General features: G+C 45.0%; 1 protein-coding gene across 1 annotated transcript in view; it reads right to left on the reverse strand.

Moving 5' to 3' along the window:
- LOC139288441 (nucleolar protein 4-like) overlaps positions 1 to 19,812 on the reverse strand; it is a 121,750-nt gene extending 101,938 nt beyond the window's left edge. Inside the window, exon 1 of the mRNA XM_070909738.1 lies at positions 19,396 to 19,812. Coding sequence (XP_070765839.1) covers positions 19,396 to 19,812 — 417 coding nt within the window. The remainder of the gene's footprint in view (positions 1 to 19,395) is intronic.
- Positions 19,813 to 25,000: the final 5,188 nt, after the last annotated feature.

Here is a 25,000-nt window from a genome sequence, read left to right on the forward strand (position 1 = left end):
AACTGGTTACTTTCCATCAAAGTGAAATAAATACATTTCCTCGCACTGTAGAAATCATTTGAGACATTTGAGTGAAATCAGATTTCAGTTGATTCAACAAACTATTTTTCACAAAGCAGATTTTATGTTTCTACAAACGGATGCGTCACTGCACCAACGTTACCAAGAGAAATTCTACGCTGCTGTTCCTTCATTCATCTTCATTTATTTTACTGGAACCTGCCGCATTTTATTTTGTGGTATTTCAAATGTTTATATAAAATGTTCCCGGCAGTGGAAGCTGGGGTACCTCTTTTTTTCCACAACATCGAACTCACCTTTCTATCTGACCCTCCATCTCTCTCCACCCCCCCACCCCCCACCCCCCTCTCTCATTTCCTCTGTTTTTTTGTGGGCTCTCTCCCTCTGTTCATCTCTCCATCCCATTTCCAAACCAGCCTGTTGCTAGGATACACATGGGGTCCATTCAGTGGAAGCTAACTGCCCCCCCTCCACCACCTCTTCATCCCCCTCCTCCTCCTCCACCCCTCTTTATCCAACAGACTTGGGACACACACACACACACACACACACACACACACACAGCTCCAGTATATGCTGAGCCGCAAGCAGCAGCAGCAAACCTGCATTACGACTGCCACACACACACACACACACACACACACACACACACACACACACACACACACACACACACACACACACACACACAGTGTGTCACAAAAATTATGACTGCACACACTGAGATACACAAATGCTGACCAACACAAACACACAAAAGAAGCCCAGAAACACACTTCAGTCCTGAGGAACCACAATGCAATGCAGTACAACAACCGACAATCAGTCCAGGCAGTATTAATACTTCATACGTGTGTCATATCAGGAACATTTTAGGCAACAACACATGATGAACTACGTAAAGACACTGTCAGAGATGTCAGGAGTTTTCCCCAGTTTGACTTTCGACAAACAGAATAACGAACTGTTGGAAGGCGGGAACATCGGCGTCCACGAGGTTCACTGCCGGACAGATTTACAGCGACACTAACGGACTTGTGGTTAGCGAGCAGACCGACTTCACTTCAACCGTTCCCATTCCCGTTTTGAGGAGATGAGACACAACGTCTCCCAGTCTTCTTCCTCAAGGTTAGCAGGGCTAATGCTTTCATTAACCGTGTCTGTCAAGCTGCTCTGTAACATACAAATAACTGTTTGATAGTTAATTAACCTCCAGCATGACAGAAACAGAATCGCCTGCAGCACAATCAAGTTTGTCTGTGGTGGATGACTTTATACCATCATCATCCTCTCTCATTCCCTCTTGTTTCTGTTGCCAGCTGTAAACTACTTTGTTATTCCAGTGTGGAAACACACTGTGTTAATTACAACACGTCATGGGTCAGATAAGAAGTCATTCTGAACACAAGCAGCAGTGTAAAAGTACGAGAAAATGATAATAACTTTGGCCTTACACTTGAGATTGAATCTTTTTTTAGTCTATAAGCACGTTACCAGGTAACACAAAACTTCTTCTTCTTCTGGCGAACAGGTCAACAAGCATTCAAAAAAAGGAAGGCAAGAACATTTAGAGCTAAAGAGACAGGAAGTCACAGGAGAGCCTCGTCAACAAATCAAAAAACACTGCGGGGGCTGCGTTGGAACGGATGTGTATTTAGAAGGAACGGCAAGAAGATGAAATACGACGAAGGAAGTCTTGTGAAAGCATCCGTGAGTTTTAAGGTTGCACCTCTGGAGACAATCATTGTTATCCTCCGTCTCAACAGTCACGAGGTACGATTACACCGTTCATGTTCTTAAATATCCTACTGGGCTTTTTTTCCCTCTGCGTCGGGACCAACGCTGCGTCAAGACAGTGCTCTCATTGAAATGAATGAGGCGGCCGCAATTTTTCATGCAGCGTCAGTGTAAACACAGCCGAAGCTGCATGAGCAGGAGTGAGATTCGAGGAAGAGGCCGCAGGCTGCATGTGTGAGGCTCTGAGAGCAACAGTCGGTGATAATCCTGCTGACAGTCTTCACATTTAGCAGCAGGCAGGAGAGGCAGCAGCTAAATGGGCCATGACATAAACCAACCCCCCCCCCCCCCCCCCCCCCCACCTCTCCTCCTCTCCTCCCTCCATCCAGTCATCCATCCCGCTCACTGTGACCTGCTTCTATCCCTCTCTCTACAGCAGCCTCCCGTCACTCGGCCTCAGTGCATCTCTCCATCCATCACCGCTGCTGCTTCTCCATCTCTCCGGAGGATTTGACACCACAGTCCGAGCACTCCGGCCGAGATGCAACACATCTTCCATCTCTACTTGGCCTTTCTCTCCTTTTCTTCCCACATGGTCGTCCCTCCTTCCTTTCATCTCTTATTCCCCTCCTCCTCCTCCTCCTCCTCCTCCTCAGTTCAGTCCACAGGTTAGGACAATAGGTTGATTCAGATTTAAAAGGGGAGAGCGTCCCACTTCGACCTCAGCTACGTCCACATGGACTACAATTCTAACCTGATTAAGGCGATGTTGCCACGTAAAGAGCATTTCTGATTACATTAACCCACTGAAAGTGAGTAAGTAAGCAGTGCTGACTTCAGACATATATATTCCAGTTTTACTCACAGCAGTGAAGGTGAGACCGGGTGTCTGGGTGTTCTGGCTTATTATTTATTAACTTTCAGCTGAATCATATTGTCATGATATGACTGTGTCGTGTTGTGGCTCGATAGATGTTTATTGTCCAATTGAATGATAGAAAGCAAACTTCTTCTGTTTCTACGAGCTGTAAAAAAGGTTTAAAAGTGATTTTGCAAAAAAAAAATCCTTTTTCATATCATGACATGATTCCAAACATTTAATCCCTAATTGAAGGCATTTTGGACATTTTCCACAACGGGAACTCGGCGACTTTGAGAACTTGTAGGTCAAAGGTGGTGGCTTCTGTCTTGTGTATTTTACAAACTGGATGTACGACATTAAAAAAGGCAACAGCGGGACAGACGTCGTCATTCTTACTCGCATGTCCAAAATGTGCACTCCATTGTTCTTCGTTTGTGCGGATAATAACCAATATAGATCTGAAAATCAATACAAAAGTGGGAGATTGATTGATACACAACCACAGATCAAGAATCAAATCAATGGATGCAGTGGTAGACACACAATATTACATTTCAGCGGCTTAGTTTCAAGTTACGTTTTGTGTTTTCTTACAACCTGACGGCCACTTTGTCTCTTAGAAGGACTGAAATCACGTAATTCAAATATCTTAGGTTGTAATTATTAATTCAACATGAGAAAAGAATCAAAAGAAGTTTGGAAAAATAAAAGTTAAGAAATGAATTCTTTCAAAAATATAAGAGTGATGATGAAGATGTTACTGATGATGATTATTATGATAATAACGGTGATTGCAATAAGGTCGATGTTGACGATGGTGTTGATTGTGTTGGCTGCAGCACACAAACACACGAGGAGCACCGAGCTAATTACCCACGAGTGTTGGCAGCAGGGCAGAGAAAGGGGCATTGTGGGAAAGGAGGAAGGCTGCGAGGGGGGGTGGGAGGGGAGGGAGAGAAGCTGAGCAGGGAGGAGGGATCGGGAGAGACAAGGAGAAGAGGAGGAGGGGGTGGGGGTGTCTGTGGGGAGACAGTGGAGGGATGCTGGAGGGAGATGGGATGTGTGTTTTGGATGGGGGGGGGGGTTGGTAGAAGAACAGAGAGGAAAAGGAGGAGGGGGGAGATGTGATAATGAGAAGCCTGTTGTCCCACAAGAACATCTCCCTCCTCCTCCTCCTCCTCCTCCTCTTCCTCCCGGTCTGAACCATCGAGCGAACCAGCAGGAACTCCTCGCAGACCGAACAGGTGGATCCTGCTGAACACGAGGACCTGTTTCCCATCAGCTCCCCCTCAGACACGAAGCAGAGATGAAGAAAGAAGGGGGGGGGGGGGGGGCAGGCGGAACTCGATATGAATGTTTTGTCCGTTTCTTCGGTTCTTGTGCGTAACTTTGTTTTTAAACTCCTCGATGTTGCTGAAGTAGCATTTAGATAAAATGTCACCTCTGAGTCAAGCCAGCGTGATGACGATCCCTTCATGATGGGGAAAGCCAGCTGTGCTGAGCCAATCAATCCTCTTATTTGTGGGGCGGGGGGAGGGCGTGGCCTGTAGTACCGTAAACCAATCAGTGCAGGTAATCACACCTGGCTGCTAGAGATGTGCACAGAACGGAGCTCCAAAGAAAGAGGAGGCGGACACTAAGAAAGATTATTTTGACTTGAAAATCATAAATATTACTTTCAAAATAAAGAACAAATAACGCTACAAATATTTTACTTTTAATGCTAACAACAAATTAGCATCTTTAAATATGCTGAATGTCAAAAACAACAACATGAAGGCAGAACAAAGTGTGAGGACTGACTTTAAAATCCAAAACACATTGCATGCAAATAGATTCAGCAGATTACACTCACTGCTTTTCTTAGCCGTTTATTTCACAAGATTTTAATTTAAGTGCACAAACAGACTCTGACAGCGTAGGTGGAAACTCTTCATTTCTTTTTTCTTGTTGAACTTGGAAGAGAAGGCAGAGTGCAGCACTGACTCAGAGACCGTCTATTCATCACGGTTCGTTTCTATAAACTGGCCTTCACTCCTCAGTTCACGGCAGTCTCACCAACAGCAACAAAACACAGACAAAGAAACGTCTCAACGCGTCATTTGGTATCAGTATCTTATTCCTGAAAATGTTTTAAGGAGTCTTGATTATCTTGATGCCAAACAGAACAATGCTGATCACTGCATTAGTGTCAGGAAGATGAAACATGTTGATTTGCATTAGAAAATTCATCCTATTAGCACGTTTGTTTTACTTGTTTTAAGGGACAAAATGACTTGTTGGAAAAATGAACAGCCATGAAATAAATACAGTAATCGACTGTCCGTCTATGTCAGGTTACAGGCTGCTGTATGTTAGTTGGCTGGTAGAGGCTACGACAGCGTTAGCTGGTATATTTTTGGTTTGGCAGCTGCATCCTTCTCATCCTTCATGGACCACAGCCACGTCACCTCTGAGGCGGACCACATTTACAGGTGAACCAGATCAGATTTGTGTGTCTAATCATGTGCAGGTATTTATAAATGTGACATTTTCTCTCCAATAACTCGTGTGGCAGCAGCAGGCGTTTTAACTGTGATGCTATTCTAAAAGTTCATTTCCATACAGTATGTATTGTTGCCATTTAGATGCTTTTTTCATATCAGACATTTGACTCGTCCCTGTGGGAAAAGGACAGGCGTTTGTAATAACATTAACGATGGCACAGTTCTATTCAAGTGTCCAGGTAAGCCGTGACACTATGACAAAGAGCCAGCATGCACAAAACCCGGAAACCAAAGCAGCTAAATGGAACTCAACCGCCATTCATTTTAATATTTACACCTGTACTCTCCTACTACAACGTGTCAAAATGTCTCCCGTTAAAAAAAGCTCGTGCTCCAGCTCGATAACAACTCGTCACTGAACTACCAACACTTGGCTGGTTTTATGAGAGCATATTGTCAGCAAACACCGCAGCGAAAGCAGTTATAACCCCGACTGACACAAGTACAGAAACCATAGCAGCGACACCGGAGCTGGCAATCTGCTACAGGACAGAAAGTACAAATATGACAAAACAAACAAAAATCTCACACCTATCAGGCCAGTCTAACACTCATCCTTCACACGTTAACAGGCGGTGCTCGCTGGTGTTTGGTGATGTTCCCATTTACTAAAGCAGCATACAGTAAAATCAGACAGAATTTCCAATCATTGTGCGCCGTCATATTGAACACATGAGAAATATTGCTGGTGAAGCTTCAGGGTGGGTTTGCTAAAGCCGATCTAAATGACCTACAGTAACAGTAACAGAGCAAAGTGAAACAGACATAACAGCGTGCCAAACGTAAATAACCTCGGAGTCTGGTTACGCAGAGTTTCTAGGAAACCTTGGGCGGGCCGCAGACCTATTAAGGACTTTCCTCTTTCACAGGGTAGATTGTATCTCACTTCTTCAGTTAGTCAGGCACTGCTAGGTTTCTCTGATTCTCTTGTTACTGTGAGTGACAAGCATATGTAACGATGGGAAAACCATTTGAAATCTGAGTGATCACGCCGAGAGTAGGTTGAGCCACGCGCCTTTCGACCTTCCTTTCACTACGTCAGTTTGCTTTTTGATTTGTTTTTATTTTTGGCGTCACTGCTGGGACACAGTCACCAGAGCTGATGGGAGGAAGAGGACTGTTTTAAAGTTCCTTTGTTTTATTCCTCTGTGGAGCACTGTCTCTGGAAGTCAGACGGATCCCTCACACACCCTTTGATAAATCAGCATAGACGCTTGACAAACATAAATCATAACTAATCTAATCTAACTTTTAGATTTTATGGATGAGACTGAATTTAAATTCCCTGTAGAAGCGTCTGACACACACAAACTAAATTGTGTTAATTTTCTCTGTAGTTTCTGACTGTTTCCCAACCACCATCTTGCCCAGGAGGTCACACTTCTCCTAAATAAACCAAATACACTTCGTGTTTTATTAACTGGATGCTCCAAATATAACACCTGCAACACTGTAAGCAAATGAAAATGTCTTAAAACATTCAGTTTCTGCAAGTGAGATGCTGAATCCGAGTTGCAGGTAAGGTTGAAGCGCTCAAAGCTGTTGTGTCAGCTGATGTCGAAGCCCTAAAAGGGTGTGAAGTGTCTGGTGACACTTGACACTTTGAGATTAAGCCCTGTGGGCAGATGAAAGTAGTTGAAGAGTAAAATGTAAGATTGTAAAGCCCCTCGAGGCACATTCGGGATTTGTGATATTTGGGACATATATATATATATAAAATTAACTTAAGAGATGAAAGCAGCTGATTAAAGCAACTGAAATTTCAGTTGAAGCTGAAGTGCCAGAGGTAGTTGAAGTGTGTGCACTGTTAAAAGTTGAAGAGTCAGTTGGTGCGTAAGCAGTAACAGCAGTTGAAATGTCAGTTGACGAGTAGAAACAAGTGTCAGTTGTTGTGTAAAGGCTAAAAGCAGTTGAAATGACAGCTGAAGATTCAAAACTGAAAGCACTTGAAGTGTAGAGATAAAAGCAGTGAAAAGTTGAGGAGCCAGAGATAGTTGAAGTGTGTGCACTGTAAATAGTTAAACTATTGGTTGGTATGTAAGCAGCGGCAGCAGCTGAAGTGTCAGTTAAAGAGTAAAAATCAGTTGGTTGACAGGCCTTATATTGAATACATTCATCTGTAATCTGACTAAAACTAAAAGCAAGAGACTTATGTCCAAAAACACCAGAGTGGTTATACTTCGACTGTGTACTCTAGTTTTTATATTTCACATAATGAATAATTACATAAAGCGGGAACAGAGTGTATCATTTTGGAAGTTGGATCTGTTCATAATCTCAGAGGGCCAACTGTGACTGACTGGTCTCATTAATTATGCCTGGTGGCTGGTGTTAATATGCCAGCCTGCCTTTCAGGTGGGAGAGGGGAGTGATGAGAGGGAGGAGAAGGTCAGGAGAGGAGGAGGAGGAGGAGGAGGAGGCAGGAGGGACGAAGGTGGAAATTGAAGCCTTGCAGTCTAATTAAGACTGGTGTTAATTTCTTTTTACCATCGCTGCGGCCAAAGGAGCTGTTCACCATGGCAACAGGAGAACACCGAGGGGGAAGTGAGCCGAGGGCTGTGTGAAAATATACGGTGTGTGTGTGTGTGTGTGTGTGTGTGTGTGTTGCAAAAAATACCAGCACTGTTACAAACTCAAGGTAACCGACTGAGGATCCTTTTGTATTGTATTTACATCATATTTTTAAATAAAATGTACGGCCGTCTTCACAGTGAGTCCCTCCTACTGCTGCAACCCTTTAACAATGATGAGCTATTGTCTCACTTCCCCATGTCAGGGTATTTTAGATATTTTAGGTTATGCAAAGCACTACATGACCTTCTACAGGATGAAGAGTTTGTGAAAACCCTTTTAGATGTGCAGGATTAATTGAAAAATGTATATAAAAAAAAAAAATCTGAATGTGTGGTTACACAAATAACCAGAGACTAGTTATGATGAGGTACAGTGGATTCAATTAACCCAAGTTTCTTCACACAAAAGATTCACAAAATAGAAAAAATATTAAATCAAAAGTTGCAGTCAACTTCGATGCCACAGCTGAGTTTTTATGTATTCATGTTTTTATCACATCGCCTCTTGTAATGAAATCATTTTTAATCTCTTGTGAGCCCTGAACCATCCCTTAGTTACGCTGCTGTAGGCCTAGACTGCCGGGAGACTTCCCATGATGCACTGCGCTCCTCTCTCCGCCTGCACACGTTCTTATCCCATTAATGAACGTTACTAACGCTGTCTTTCTCCTGCTGCTGCTGCTTCCTGCAGGTGTTTCTGCCTCCATGACTGAAGCCACCGACTGCCCCCATGTTCCTTCTCAACACCCACTGCTACAATTATTATCAGCATTATTATTATTATTATTATTATTTTTATTGTTATTCTTCTTCTTATTGTTGTTATTGTTATTATTATTATTATAGCTATTATTACTTTTATTCATATCAATATTATTACAACTGCTATTACTTTACATCTCTCTGTACTGTGTGTTGTCTCTCTGTCTCTCTCTCTCTCTCTCTCTGGCAGAAATGTCAAAGTTTATTACTTTTAATTAGTTCAGAGTACATGAAGAGAGAGTGAGGAGCTCAAACTCAGTGTTTACAGTGTGGAGACTGAGCTGTATTTAAATCTTTGACAGCATGGTAACCGTCTAAATTCAGCCTCGCCAATTAAGACTTTGAGCACGATCTGTAGAAGTAATCACGTTCTGTTGTTTCCAACCAATTAAAAGAGAAAACGTTCTGTCTTTTGAAAACTCTTCATATTTATACTCATACTGCTGGAGTGACATGACGGTGTGTGTAGGTGTCACAACACCGTGGATATATGTATCATTATTAAACTTCAACTGTGTTTGATTGAAAGCAGAGGAGGAGAAAATGGGCAACTACCAATAATCAGACATCAGTTTGTCTTTTGTGTGTGTGTGTGTGTGTTTGTGTGTGTGTGTGTGTACCAGACAGATATTTCATACTATTCAACATAGATACACAAGATTATTTATGGATAAACACTTACTGATTTTCTCTCACGAAACAAAACAGACATTCTGGCAGAACAATCGTCATTTTGAGATGATTAAATACCAAAAACAAACAAGACCGACACTGAAGGAAAAATCACTTCCAACATGTTTATCCTCTTCAGTAGAGACAGCAGGATGTTAAGAGGAGACATCTTACATTAGATACACACTGGCACACACACACACACACCCTCTACCCATCCACACACACACACACACACACACACACACACACACACACACACACACACACACACACCCTCTACCCGTCCACACACACACCCTCTACCCATCCATCCACACACACACCCTCTACCCATCCACACACACACACCCTCTACCCATCCACACACACACACCCTCTACCCATCCACACACACACCCTCTACCCATCCATCCACACACACACCCTCTACCCGTCCACACACACCCTCTACCCATCCATCCACACACACACCCTCTACCCGTCCTCACACACACCCTCTACCCATCCACACACACACACCCTCTACCCATCCACACACACACCCTCTACCCATCCGTCCACACACACACCCTCTACCCATCCGTCCACACACACACCCTCTACCCGTCCTCACACACACCCTCTACCCATCCACACACACACACCCTCTACCCATCCACACACACACCCTCTACCCATCCATCCACACACACACCCTCTACCCGTCCACACACACACACCCTCTACCCATCCATCCACACACACACCCTCTACCCGTCCACACACACACCCTCTACCCATCCACACACACACACCCTCTACCCGTCCACACACACACACCCTCTACCCATCCATCCACACACACACCCTCTACCCGTCCACACACACACCCTCTACCCGTCCACACACACACACCCTCTACCCGTCCATCCACACACACACCCTCTACCCGTCCACACACACACACCCTCTACCCGTCCATCCACACACACACTCTTCTCTGGACTCTCTGTAACATAATTACACCAGTCAACACATACAGCTGCTCAGCAAGAGGTTTCACTGTCCGCAACACACACACACACACACACACACACACACACACACACACACACACACACACACACACACACACACACACACACACACACACACTCTGTTGCCTTTCTGTCTTTGAGCAGCGACACACACTCTCAAACAGTGGGGGTTTGCCTCCATTGTGCTCCAAGACATCTGACACTTGCACTAATCCACCAAACAAAGAGAGAGTGTGTGTGTGTGTGTGTGTGTGTGTGTGTGTGTGTGTGTGTGTGTGTGTGATTCTCTATGAGTTGCTGTCACCTCAAATGTGTTCCACACACACACACACACTCAGAAGCAGTCACTTTCCAGGAACCTACAGCTGCTGACACAAAGACAGAGTGATCGTGGAGGACTGAATGTCACCTGGCTAACAAGTTGATATCTATTGTAGTTCATTATCCTTCCTGCCTGCCGGGACAGTTTTGGTGCCACGGAGGAAATAAACGCCACACAAGTACAAACAAGAGGAAAGCGGCTCCCGACATATTTACTGCAGAAATTCACTGGACAGAATCATCTTTCAAGCGGCCAAAAAATACAGTGTCACACATCAAAAGTCAGACAACAGGGAGCCGAAAAGGGACTGAAGGTCTAACAAAGACTGTCAACAGTCATAAAGATTCTGTCCAATCAGCTTCCACGGGAAAATATCACATAAAACAATCCAAACCTCAGTTTAGAAGCTGGGGAAAGTTAATTGTGCTTTAAAAAAATATTTAAAAAATCTATTAATCAATTCATTGACTAATGGTTTCATCACTTCTGCAGTTAAAGGCGTCTCTCCGGCTGCTTTCACCTCCCGTTTACGTAAATGTTTGTTTTCACATATTATATATGTTTTCTGTTCAGCTACAGTACCTAATAAGTGTTGTTGACAGTTAATGAAATGAAACAATTAGATATTATTAGAGATTCTATAATCAAGTGGAAAAACACACGATACGATTTCTTGTTTACCCAGCATGCATCTCTCTGCAGGGTGCAGGCAGTAATGAACACAATTCATGACGGGTGAAAATGTGAGTTCATCTGTCAAAATCACAACAGAATTTGATCCGTGTGTCCCCAGACGGTGCCGATCAGCTCTACTGAGCTTCCTATTGATTATTAGTAGACGTGTTAAATAAGTTTGATGTTGGATGAACAGCTCGAGTCAAAAGATAAAAATGAGCAAAGAGGAGAAACTTTCAGCTTTCGTATTTTCTTCAAAGTCTAGGTTGACAGACCCAAACACGGGTGACAGGAAGGTTGACAAGGGGTCACATTACCCAGCAGGCACTGGTGTTTAAAGCTACAGGTCGCTATTGCCAAAAGCCTCCGCTGTCAGCGGGGCAGCTCCAAGTTTCCTGAAGACATCACAGAGTTGATTTTTGTGTCTCCATTGTGTTCCAGCAGCATCCAGCCTGCTGCTTCACCCAAGATCTGGCCCTCACATAACCTCTGGCACCGAACACCAGTTACTAACTCTCACACACACACACACACACACACACACACACACACACACACACACACACACACACACACACACACACACACACACACACGATAGGTTAGGGTCAAAGGGAGGACACATTCACAGACACACACACACACACCAGAGGCCTACCAATGTCTGTCAATTTAGGGGTTTTTATAATGACAGAATAAGGGGCTCTTTGAGATAGCAGAGATCACTGAGGCCTGATATGAGGGGGCCACCCCAATTAAGCTGTCCCTCCTACAACAGACAAACAATCAGACCCCCAGATGCACAGGACAGCACTGTTATAGAGAGTGTGTGTGTGTGTGTGTGTGTGTGTGTGTGTGTGTGTGTGGGTAAGCAGGAAAGCCATTGGTCTGTCCCTCCTCCTCTCATGATTCTACATTGGGACAAATTGTCTCTGTTGCTGCTAATAGAGGACAGAGGACACACACACACACACACACACACACACACACACACACAGAGGTTTCATTCATCCATCTGTTTACCTAAACATACCATTAGCCTTCCCACTACGACGCTGATAAGAGCGCAGACAAGCCCGGTTTATTGGAGCTGTTTCCAAGTCAACACGTGTATCAGGTCCATCCGATTCTCCCTGGATGCAGACGGCCCCCCTCATCTGAGGATTTACATATAGCCGTTTGGGTATCGTTCTCATGCAGCCAAACTAATCATGAAGGCAGCAGAGGAATACATTGAGCATCAATTTGTGGGTTCTTAAAATTACAGGGGGCCACGTCACAGTAAAAAACAGACACCGGTGTAAACTATACGTAACTCCACTGGGGGGGGGGGGGGGGGGGGGGGTATATTGGTCTCACATCCATGCATTCATCCTTTCTGCCCCATCAAGCAACTGTACACACGCGGTGCTAAATTGCAAGTGTTTTAAAACAAGCGGCTAAGCAGTGTTTTGTCACCGGACGAGCTGAATCTGTCGGGTGTCTCCTCATAGCGCTCTGACGGACACACGCACAGAAAACACAGCGATACGCGATGATCCATGCAGCGACTCTTTGAACATAAGGCTCTGCTTCGAACCGGCCAACCCTCCTCTGTGCACGGCTCTGGTTGAAGCCAGTGAAGAGAAGAGGAAGCAGTCATCACATGTACTTGACACCGCAGTCTAGATAGCAACTATTATTAGTGCCAACAAAACCCCTCTGTGCTTCCTTCTTTAGCTGGAGTTTAAGACTCCGTTTGCACCAGAGAAACTGCTGTCTTCACTGCCCACTGTGTCCTACAGAGACTGCTATGAAGGTCCTTGATGTGCCAACAAAATAAAAATCTACGCATCATTGTCACGTTACTATAATTACCAAAACAGCTGGGAGCATCGCTGCAAAGTTGCCTGTATGCTGCAGTTTACATTGTGAGTTACTGTATCAGGCTGCAGACTGAAGACAAGCAGAGACATCCCGTCACAAAGCAGACGTTTTAATGGGACATGTGGTTTCGGATCCTGACACAGAGAATGATTACTGACCTTTATCCTAAATACGACTAATTCAATCACAAGAGTTTACTCATGTTGTACACGGGACTATTTCACTCTCATTAACTTAAAATGGAATCAGAGCCCATTAATGAGTGAAGACTCCTCGCTTCCTCTTTGTTACACATTCGTTTGATTATGTTTACTTTGGTAAAGGTTTCACAGCACGAGACAGAGGACAGGACAGGACAGAGGACACAGGATTTACCTGTAGCAGAGCTGATCTGTAGCCCGTGTCTCCTGAAGGAGCTGAAGGTATGTATGTATGGAAGTGTTATTCAGTTATCTGAGTTATGTATTTTATATGTGTATTTGTATCACTATTGGAGTGGCGTGGGACTGTATGAGAAAGGTACCAGATTATTTTAAGATCAATTTTTTAGCCACAACACACTTTGCATGGAATATGTGGGCATTAGCAGGATTTATTTTTTTTAACACACACACACACACACACACACACACACACACGGGTCTGATAGTCTGATGTATGCATTAGAGTATTTAACATTAATACGGGCTGTACATGTACCTCATGGCCAACCAAAGACTTCCCGCCAGCAAGATGGGCGGTTTCACTGCTAATTAAGCTAATTAAAAAAATGAAGGATAGTTTTTTTACACCACGAGTCAGTTGAGCGAACTTGCATTACATACCCTAATTTTTAATAACTTAAGCTTTCTGTCGGTGCACACGGACAGAAGGACTGGACAGGAGAGGATGACGAAATGTAGCACGAGTCCCAGGCTGGATTTGAAAAAGCACAACAGCCCCTTTGGCCAGCTGAGGCACCTGAACACAGAATCACCAGGATCACGATTCCTTGAGGTGGACGCCATGAAGCTGCAGCGTATCGCCGCGCTTCATTTCATGGTGAGTTACCAACGGAACAAAGGAGCATTTCACCAGTGAGAGTTAACGTAGCATTCAAGTCAAAGGACTGTTACTATGGTTACCTGCAGTTTAATATACCTCGTGATCTGATTCAGAACTCTAATTAAACTGTTGACCAGAAATGTTTGAGATGTCTCATAATAAGATTTTTAAGACACCCGCAAGCCAATCAGAAACAGGGACTTTCATTTTTCACTCAGCCAGTGTGGAAGCTGCAGTTCACCCTGCTGACAGAGAGACAGACAGGTTCAACCTCTGTGACTCACGGTGTGGCCAGCTGCCTGGGATGAGCTTCACTCGGAGGAAACAACACGCGGGACGTTCACGGTCCAGGTGAGCATCTGCCGCACAGGTGCCTCAAACAGGAGGATTTACAAGAGCAGCGAAGAAGAACGGGAACCCTCGGTGGCGTCCGAACACGGACACACAACCAAGCCGGAGCCGCTGCTGTAAATTAGTACTTCCTGTGGCCATGGCATAAAATCAGTTACACTCCAGAAACAAATAAAAAGGACAGCTATTAATGATTATTTTCATAAAATGCATGACGAGTTCCCGAAGCTTAAAGTGATCAGGTCACGTTGTTTTGTTCAACCAGCAGTATCACATTAGCAGCAGCAAGAAGCTGCAACTCGCTAACGTTCGGCATGACTTAAATGATTAATCCATTGTCAAAATAGTTAAAAACAAGAAAACCTGACATTAAATTTTGGCTTCAGTATCACTGTGTGTGGCCTATTATGTTCCTGTTAGGAAGCCTTCAAGTCTCATTTACAAAGAACTGAAAGGGAAACTCCAAGACAACCTGACTATTTAAAACCACAAGCACAGAAGTGCACAGCTGGAATTAGACAATATGGAGTTAAGAAGGACCAGACCCCTCATTTAATAAAAGCACATTTTAAACCAACCAAGCCAGACATTACAGCATCCATTACAAAACCAGTTTCTCTTAATCACTGTGATGCCCATTCACCGAACATCAGACGCATCTGTGGCACACACTACTTCCACGCATATAATTATATTTTTGAGCATATCATTATTAAGGACCGGGGCTGCTGTGTAAAGACATTAATGAAGACATTTTAAATGACAAAGTTTCTCAAAGAGAGACTTACAGGAGACAAAAAGACACAAATTATGCAAATAAAAACAAAACGATGAAGCAGAGGAGCACGTCCATCAAAGAGCTTGTGTGTAACACAGACAGGGAGGAAAGGATGCAAACAAAGGGGGGGGGAATTAGCGGCGGTTCTTTGTCACTTAAGCTCATTAATATTCCATGTCGGTCTTCTGATACGGTCCCTCTATCAATCCTGATTACTTGCAACCTGTCGTGTGTCTCACCTGAGTGTTTTACTGTGATTTCTAATTCGATCGTGGGTGCTGGCTGCAAAGTAAACCTAGCGGCCCCCCCAGGAGAGAGATAGTTCCTGTATGTCATGTACTTCAGTCCATGTCTTCAGTTCTGTCATCCCTACATCGTTCCACACCTCGGAGGTCAGCTGAGCAACAAACACACACACACACACACACACACACACACTATGTGAGTATCAGTGTCAGTGAATATACACAGCCGCTGTCTGATCAGCTGTTGCTGCAGTCGGGTCATACCCTCTCAGCACGACTCAGACTGAAAGAAAGCAGGATGCTGATTTAAGCCATAAACACAGCATTAAGATCCCGTGTAGTTCGACACATCCAGGCGCGCCGTTCTCACCTCGCTCGACGGGTAGGAGACGAAGACTGGAGCTTCAGGGAAAACTGAGATGTAAGAAATACAAATGACACACACTTTCCTGCTGTTTGCCGTCATCTGATGTTTACTTCCTGTGTTGCTTAAGACACGAGGCCTAAACTGTTTTATTTTTACAGGGAAAGCTGAAGAGCACGGCAACAGCAAGTCGCTCACTGTGTTGCTGAGCAGCTACACTGGTGCATATGGGAGGAAAAGTATCTTCTTTATTTGTGTCTTATTGTCAACAATCCCACGAAAAGACCAAAACCAACAGCAGCAAGTGTTGTGAGTGTATCACAGCCTGGATGGGCAGGAGCAGGCTTGGTGCAGAGAGCTGCAGACAGCACAGGGAAGTCAGAGAGGACTGAGAGACGGACCAACACGTTGTGATCTTTCAATGGGATTTGCTGACAATAAGAAAAATACTAAAGAACAGCAGCCTTATCCTTTACGATTCGTGCTCAAATGTACTGTAATCTGCCGGTTGAAAAAACATTACTGATGTAAACAAACACATCTTCTATATGTTCGTATGAAATCATGGAGCAGGAAGCGTTTTTAATTGTGAAGTGAGCGGAGGATGGTCTGCTCAGTCGGCCCAGCATGAGGCGACATGTTGCTGGCACTGAGCGATCGAATATCCAAACATAGCTGGCTAACACCCTCCAGACAGAGACAAGCAGGTGGCTACAGGACCTGTAGCTGCTGACTAATACACACACACACACACACACACTCGTATTAGTGTATCAATGAGGTCCTTCACTTATCAAATGTATTGGTCTCTGAAGTCAGAGCGTCCTCAGCTTCAGTAATGTGACGTGTAGTACCAGAAGGATTTGATTGAGTCGCTCAAAAGTGGCCACATGAATTGGATGTTGGAACTAGCTACCTAGCCTAGCAGCCTACCGCGACACATGACACGTTTGGTTGCTCTGATTGGTTGTAGCGTCCGGAGGCAAGTTGGTCTGGCGACGCCGGGCTACAAGAACGAGGGAGAAGTGAATAAAGTAGAGCACAATCACGCTCTTGGAAAGGTAAATACCGCGACCAACGAGCTAACAGTGTGGTTTTACATGAAGGGCGGGGTTAGCTAGTCACATGACACACATCTGAACAATTAACCGAGAGACACGCAATTAAAACTTATTTCTCTTTGTCTTTAAAGAAAGAAACAACTACTACGAGAACTTTACCAGCTCAGACAAAAAGGATCGTTCCATACATGTTCAAGTAAAAGCTAATAATGTTATCAAATAACGATTGAGGGTCGTCATTCACGAACAAAATGATCAGTAAATCAACAGCAGCCAGTCTTTCTAAAAACCAATGTGGACAAGCCCCAGACCTCGTTACGTTACAGTGACGTCTGCGGGGAGTCAATTATATTGGGGTGGGGGCAGAGACGAGTGTCTCCAAACCTGGACACGCTAAACCAAACGTATCCGCACTGCTAGATACCACTAATCTCAGCCGACAGCAAGCCGACGTTTTACGGCTAAAAGGTCCGCAGAGTTTTCCTCATCTTTCCAACGTCGGTGCAGTTATGTTTAGGAAGCGAACACAGACTCACACTCAGTAAGTTCAAGAGAAGACGGGAGGGATCTCTCTTTGTCTCTCTGCAGTCTAAACAGGCCAATCCTCAGATACTAAACAGACTCAACAGACCTGCTGCTGCCAAGACTGAGAGACAAAGAGGGAAGGAAGGAGAGGGATTCACCGAAGATTAACTCTGCAAGAGGATTCCCATCGCTGGCTGCGATACACCTGATCTTAATCTGAATATGAAATGATATGGGACGGGGTGAAATTAGCCAGTAACCATGCCAACCAGCACCTCAAACCATTCTCATCTCCACAGCAATCCTGCATTACGTCAACCTGTCTGTTTCGCCGTCTGAACAACCTGATTTTGAGGCTGCAGACACAGAAAATCACTCTCTGTTTGAGATTACAGGCAATGTGGAGTTTCATTGCAGAAAGAATGGACTGAATCATTTCTAAATATAGAGTATTTTACAAACACAGAAAGAAAGAGGCCCATTTTCCTTCCTTTCATTCATGTCTTTGAGTCATCCCACTCCACTGCACTCTCCTGTCAACAAGAGCTCTCTGGTTTAAAAACATCATCAACATGTGAACCAGAGCTGCTCCCAGCCGCTGCCACGAACAGCGAGGGCGGACGAAGAGTAAAGCAACTACATCTACGCAGATTTTACCAGCCCGTATCTGGAAAATACACACGATTCTGCTTAGAGACTCAAGAAAAGTCCAGATGTGTGGACAGACCTCAAACAACAGGACAGACAAACAACATGTCAGTGTTCTGAGTCAGAAAGGAGGACACACTGAACATCTGGACACCACACCGAGCCACAGGTACGCTGTGATTACAGTTGTGTACAGTTGTGTTAGTTCTGCTCACTGCTGCTGAAACACCAGAAGGAACTGATTATAAAACTCTCTTCAGTCGAGACACATTATTGATTAATCTGTTGATTCTTTTTTTTTCTTTTCGAATTAATCTTTCAGTCTATAAAAGCTGCTAAAAAGCTGATTTATTACATTATTAAAATATGAAATGAGCAGAAGATGAAGTATGTAGAGTAGTAAGAAGAATATACCATCAGGAAGAGAGGGAGGTATAAAATACTACACTATGACTACACTCTCTCTGTGGTCTCATATAAGATAAGATAATCCTTTATTAACCCCTCAGCGGGGGAAATTTGCATTGTTACAGCAGCATACGGGTTAGTCTCATATATCTAGATGGTAAAACTACAGACATGGGGAGGCATCTGAATCAGCTTCAACTGGAGTTAAAGAAAGAAAAGTGAGTTTTTAATGGTTTTCTCTGTTTCCTCCTGTTGAACATAAACATTTCAACGTGTAAAATAAAAAAAGTAACCTCCAGGTCAAAGGTCACTACCAGCCCGACAGGAGGGCAAAGGTAAAAGTGAGACAGAGGAACTGGACTGCTGCTGGATACCTGCATGAGTGACTTATAACCGTCGCTGCCGTTTTAATTTCCATAGCTGTCATAACAGAAGCATCCTTTCAGTCACTTGGGGATATTTATAGAGTTACTGGTCACAGCCATGTAAATGTCAACACTTGTTTCCTTTTCTTGGTTTCATCTCATTACACCCAGTAAGGTTGTTGTTATGGCGAGCTGCATCCGGCACCTAATGAAGATAAGCACCTGTACCGGCACCTCGCTTTCTTTTCCCATCACGAACATGTTTGTCTGTCAGTCAACATAAAGATTGTGGGTTTACAAAAAGTACAGGAGCAAAACCTCCAACGGGCTCAGCTCGGAGCTGGAACAGGTGTTTGCTGTAGTCGTGGCGCTGAGCCAGGGAAAGTTCACACACACACACACACACACACACACACACACACACACACACACACACCTTATTTCTTTAGGCAAATAAGGGTAACCCAATAGTGGTGGACACGCAGGCATCATGAAAACGGGACATTCACGCACGCACACACGCACAGAGTGAAAGAGGAAGAGGCACTAACCGTCGCCTTGATGGGGACATACAGCACCGGTCTGTCCGAGGACCCGTTCTTGGCGTCCTGCAGCGTCCCGACCTGGAAGCCCTTGGACTTGACCCAGAATTTAAATTTGGCGTTGATGTGGTTGTTGCCTTTCTCGTGCAGGAAAACCCCGTTGCTGTTCTCCTCGTCCCCCTGGAGCAGGGTCTGGAGGATTTTGTTGTATTTACGCCGGGTCACGGTCTTGGTCTTGCCGGAGTCCCCGTACGTCCGCAGACACCAGTCCTGAAATTCGCCGAACATCTCCGCCCCTCCGCCCGCCGCCTCGGACGCCGGAGCCCCGCTGCTGGGACTCCGGCTCCTCGGCTGGTTCTGGTGCTGGTGGTTGGCGGTGGAGGTCGTCACGGTGTCCGCCACACTGCTGGCTTTTCTCGTTGTCATGATGAAACGAGGAACACTTTGTTTTAACACGAGAGAGTCCCCTCACAGAGCCACTCTGCGGTCCCTTAGACTTGGTCACAATCCGGTTCGGTACCACCGGGTGGCTTTGTGCCTTTTCACCGGGGAGAGAAATCCGTCCAGAACCTGCAAACAAACCCTTCAAATGTCCCCCCCCACCCCCCCGAGCTCCGGAGCGATCAGTTGAACCCTTTAAAATGTCTCATTCCTCAAGAAGGAAACGAACCTCGTCCGGTTTTTAAATTAACGTCTCAAAATCAGCCGTTTGGATCAACCTCCTCTTCTTCCTCCTCCTCCTCCTCCTTCCTCCTCGCTATTACGCACCGGAGGACTGCTGCGAAGAGACCGAGAGCAGACCAGAACAAGCGCTCACTAAGATGCCAAAGCGGCCAAATGTGACTCCAAACCGGCCAGGAGCACGAGACACAGCGGGGCACCGGGAGGCAGGGCGGCCGGTGCAGACTGGAGCTGTATGCCCTCCTCAGACACACCTGTTAGAAGCGCGTGGGTCGGTCGGCCTGTCCCGTGGGGGATGTCGGTCACCGCCTCCCCTCTTCTATCACCTCCTCTTCCTCCTCCGAGAGTCGCGGAGCGAGAGGAGGAACGAGAGAAAGCAGGTGCACGGCGCTCTCTCTCTCTCTCTCCGCCTGTTCTTGCTTTAAAAACCAGCTGTGTCGGGTTTCAGAGGACGGGGTTCTGCTGGTCTGGCTGCCGGGTCTCCATCACCGTCGAGCCGAAGCAGCGCGCGGTTTACGGGAACAAACGACACGTCCTGAAATCAGCCGGTGATCCGCCCGTCGACGGAGCCGCCGAGGTCTGGTTCAACACTCCGAATATCTGCCTCTTCCTCCTCCGGGCTGATGGGAGCCAGCCGGACACCTGTTTGAATCCTGCAGGTCTTTCTTCTCTGGAAACCCTTAAAGCGCAACGCTGCGCCTCGTTTCCTCCTCAAACACGCGATTAGGTGGAGCGCCGGTGAGAACAGCCGAATATGTCGCCTTCCACCGACGGCAGCGGCAGCTGTAGTCCTCAGCACATACAAGCACACTGCTGCGACACAGCACCAGCCCAGCCCGTCAGCCCGGGACACGCTGCAGAGCGAGCCCCCAGAAGCAGGAAGTGTCCAAAAATGACCAAAAAACGCTCAGCGCGCTGCTGCCAGCTGGTCCCGGGGATGAGACACAAACTGAAGTGAGGACAAGTGAGAAGACACCCCACAATGTCCCAAAACAAACGAACATACAAGAAGTTTAGAGACCTGCAGAAGGTCGCGTCTATGATTTCTCACGCTGTCCACACGGACATCAGAGCAGCCTCAGCTGAACAAGAACTAGCTGTATGAAAACAGCCTGTTCTACTTTGTTAAAGTGGAGGGATACATCAACAGTGATGTACTCAGAGGACAAACTGCCACTCCACATTCTGCACTCTCATTGTTGACCTCTCCACCCGTCTGTACATGTGTGTTTGATAGATTTGCCATGTAACTATGCTTTTATCTGTTCTGTGGATTTAAAATCTGAACTGAAGCTGCGCATGTTGTCTATCATGTCTACGGAGATTGAATAAATAAAGTTATAGTCACCTGGAACCTCGTGAACAGAAGTCTTGGGAGTGGATCTAAATCTTAACACCCACATTCAGATCATTACAAAATCGGCTTGAAAATAAAGCCAGAATAAAAGGTGTTGTGTTTAAAACGCGTCCACACTTTAATCTCTCGTAGGCTTCAGTGCTGTCATGTTGTCAGAAGTGTGTGAGGCAGCTGATTCAGGAAGCCCCTCACATCTGTCCCCGTCTCAGACCTTTGGCTTCCTGTGGGTCAAAGAACTGACATTTGGGGCCAGAATACATCTCTGATCTGCTGCTGCTGCATTAGCATCTCTCAGGTGGTCTGGGACCAGTCTGCTTTCCGTCCCTCAGGTCAAAACTAAACAGAGAAGCAGCGCTCGGTGTCTGACAAACTCCCAGAGGTCTGCTGGAACCTTTTTTTTTTTTTTTTTAAGATGGAGGCTTCAAACTGTCCTGTTTGCCACTACATCTGGGGTCAATTTATAAATGTCTCCAGCTGCACTGTATTTGCGTATTCTTTTGTTTATTCCGTTTTATTTCATTTAATTCTTTTAAATTCTTATTGAAATGTGTCTTTTGCCATTTCACGTCTTATGTAAATCATTTCCATACAGATAAAGCTGCTTTGCCTAATATTTTAAAACACGACAGAACAAAAGCAGTCAAGACCAGCCCTCCGCAGCTCCCATGGTACCAGATTATGTCTTATTTATTTTACTTTAGAAATGTCAGTCATGAAGACAAAGAGCCTTGAAGCACCATGAGTTCATGTGTTTTATCCACTGAGGCCTTGAGAGGAATCAGAGTTATACATACAGTACATGGCAGCCTCTCATTAGCGTCATTTGAAATGAAAGACAACAAACCCAGATGAGAACTGGATCCTCTGATTCTTGGATCCAGACTGAGGAAAACATTTTGCACAGCGATCAGTTCAAACAGCGAGAAGTATTTCTTCCCTTCTTTATCACTTTGCGTACGTGTTTCAGCAGAAACGAACCCAACAGGCTCTACACTGGAACAGATGATCAAATTAAAGCAACTCCCAGCTCAAGTTTCTAACTGTCATCCGGCCTCCATCCGACAGTCAGATGCAAGCTTGAAATCACTGGAGCAAGCCGAGATACAAACGGGCCAGAGAGCTGCTGCAGAGACAGCTTCAGTACACACACACACACCAAAATAAGGAAGCCGGCACCAAACCAGGCTGCTGAAAACACTCCCCCAACACAGCATCCTCCACCAGCCTTAAAGAGGAACACCACCCAGTCTGACGCTTCACATCATGTTCCTGAGCCTGATGCGTATTCATGGCAACGAGTTTACTCTCTAATTAATTCACAGCGCGGATCCTGCAAAGTACTGGAAGATGAATGGACGTTAAAACGTGACATTCTTAAAATATCTTCCTTTAAATCACATTTTTATGTACATTATTATAGCAATTTATGATTGACTCTCTTTCCACTTTGCAAATCTAAGCACATATTTCTGTTTGTGTTTACATATCAATGCCGTCAGTCACATTGCTTCTCTATAAGCTGTAATATATAACGGTAACATGATCTGGACGTGAACGCAGCCCAGTCCAACCACAACAAGAGGAACTGACTCCCACAGCTGTCCAGATGTCCAACCTGGAGCCGCTTCACTGACTGAGAGGGAGAGTTTGAGGACGCACACTTGTCGTCACGGCAGTTAGAAATGAACACTTGAAGTGTTAGTAGTTACTTTGAATTAATCTGAATGAACCCTCCATGTGTGGACTACCCTGAAATTAGCATTTTAATAAAAACATGACAGATTTCCAGTCACCAAAGCCCGATTCCATCGAAACTCCCAACAAGGAAAAGTCATCTTTCCATTACCGACAACACGCAGTTTAATGGGTGATCAATGAACCTTTTATTGCCTAACTGCACTGTGAACCAGCCATCCCTGTTCTCTCCAGCAGAACAGCTGTGGGCAAAAACAAAGGACACACACACACACACATTAATCCTACAGTATCAGAACTCAACCTCATCAGATCATTCATTTTTAAAATTATCATTAAATACTTTTGTGGACTTTTTATACAAATGACGTCATGATTTGACTTATTCTGTCTTGCTTCTGGAGTCCAGATCAAATCGTTGCTGTTAAACGTCCTGACCTGTCTCACTCACGTCCTGCAGCTCGAGTCTGAGCCTCTGCCTTCTTGGACGGCAACACTTTCATCTCTTAGACTATTAAATTCTCATAATGATGATGAGTCTCGCGGCTGGATGTACTCCGGGTGTTATACTGTCGCTTGATGCACACTCCTTTAGGTACGTCTGTGTGTGTTTCACCTGGCCGCAGCACTAATTCCCCTCCAGTTGACAATAAAGTGAAAGTTGAAGTTGATAATTGAGAAATAACAAATTCATAAAACTGTATTACATTAGATTTGTCCAAAGTGAACTACATTTAGGAGCAGCATGAGATCCAGTGTCACGCATGTTGACAGGAAGAACCAGGAACCAAACCAGTGATTACTGGCCGACCTGAACCTGCTCTACCACCTGAGCTACCTCCACACCTGTCACCAGCCTGTCAGAGAGTGTGTGTGTGTGTGTGTGTGTGTGTTCATGTGTAGAAGCGATTACGTGGAGTTGCATTTGCATGTGCACATACAGTACATACGTGAGTGTATACCTCTGGATCAGCGTGCACATGTGAATATGTTCACACCATAAGTCTGAGTTAAAACTGGCGAATAGCTGCGGTACTTGTTGCTATGGTGACGTGTTTGAGTGGTTGCCGGTGGAGTACAAACATTGTGATTTTGGTTTGTTGAGAAAGATTTCACAATAAGATGCATCTTTAAGAAGTAAACATTTTGTTTGGTAACATATTTTCTTTGGTCATGATGATTATCACTGTGTTTCTGGTGGTGGAACTCTTTTGTCAGCCATTTTTTCTCCCCTGTCAAATATCATATTTTACCCACCATGCATTGCACACAGTTATTTAGTTAATACTATACGAGTTTGTTGCAACAGGAAATGTTTGGTGTCTGACTTCAACGTCTTAGTCTCACTCTGTCTTCATGCAAAGGGCCTTTGATATAAGAAGCCACGGAGGTTCCAGCTGTGTCTATGATCTGATCCAGATGTGATGGAAACACAAAAAGTGATTCTCTATAATTCCCTAAAACAAAAACATCACGCGACATCATATTTGGTACCGACCAACCAGAAACAAGCGAGCTCCCTGTGTCCACATGTCAAACCCTACAGAGTATCAGCACCATGACAACACACAGTGACAACCACCTGAAGCAGCCCGATCCGTTTGTCTCCTCTGATCAGAGCGAGTATCACAGCGTTCAGCTGCGCTGCTCAATCAGCAGCCCTCAACTGCAGCGGCAGACGTCAGCACCTTCAATCTTGCTTTTTAAATGAAACTGTTAATTAATTAAATATTAAAGAACTAAGATCAGAGAAACATAAATACGGGACTCATTTGGCAACAGCCTCCGATTTCCCTGTGCTACCAGCAGCTGCTATCAAATTTTGGTAATCCACCTTTATAACTTTTACCTTTCACACCTGCTGGCCTGCACTGAATATAG

This window comes from Enoplosus armatus, chromosome 8 (assembly GCF_043641665.1).
Source record: "Enoplosus armatus isolate fEnoArm2 chromosome 8, fEnoArm2.hap1, whole genome shotgun sequence".
NCBI classification, from domain to species: Eukaryota; Metazoa; Chordata; class Actinopteri; order Centrarchiformes; family Enoplosidae; genus Enoplosus; species Enoplosus armatus.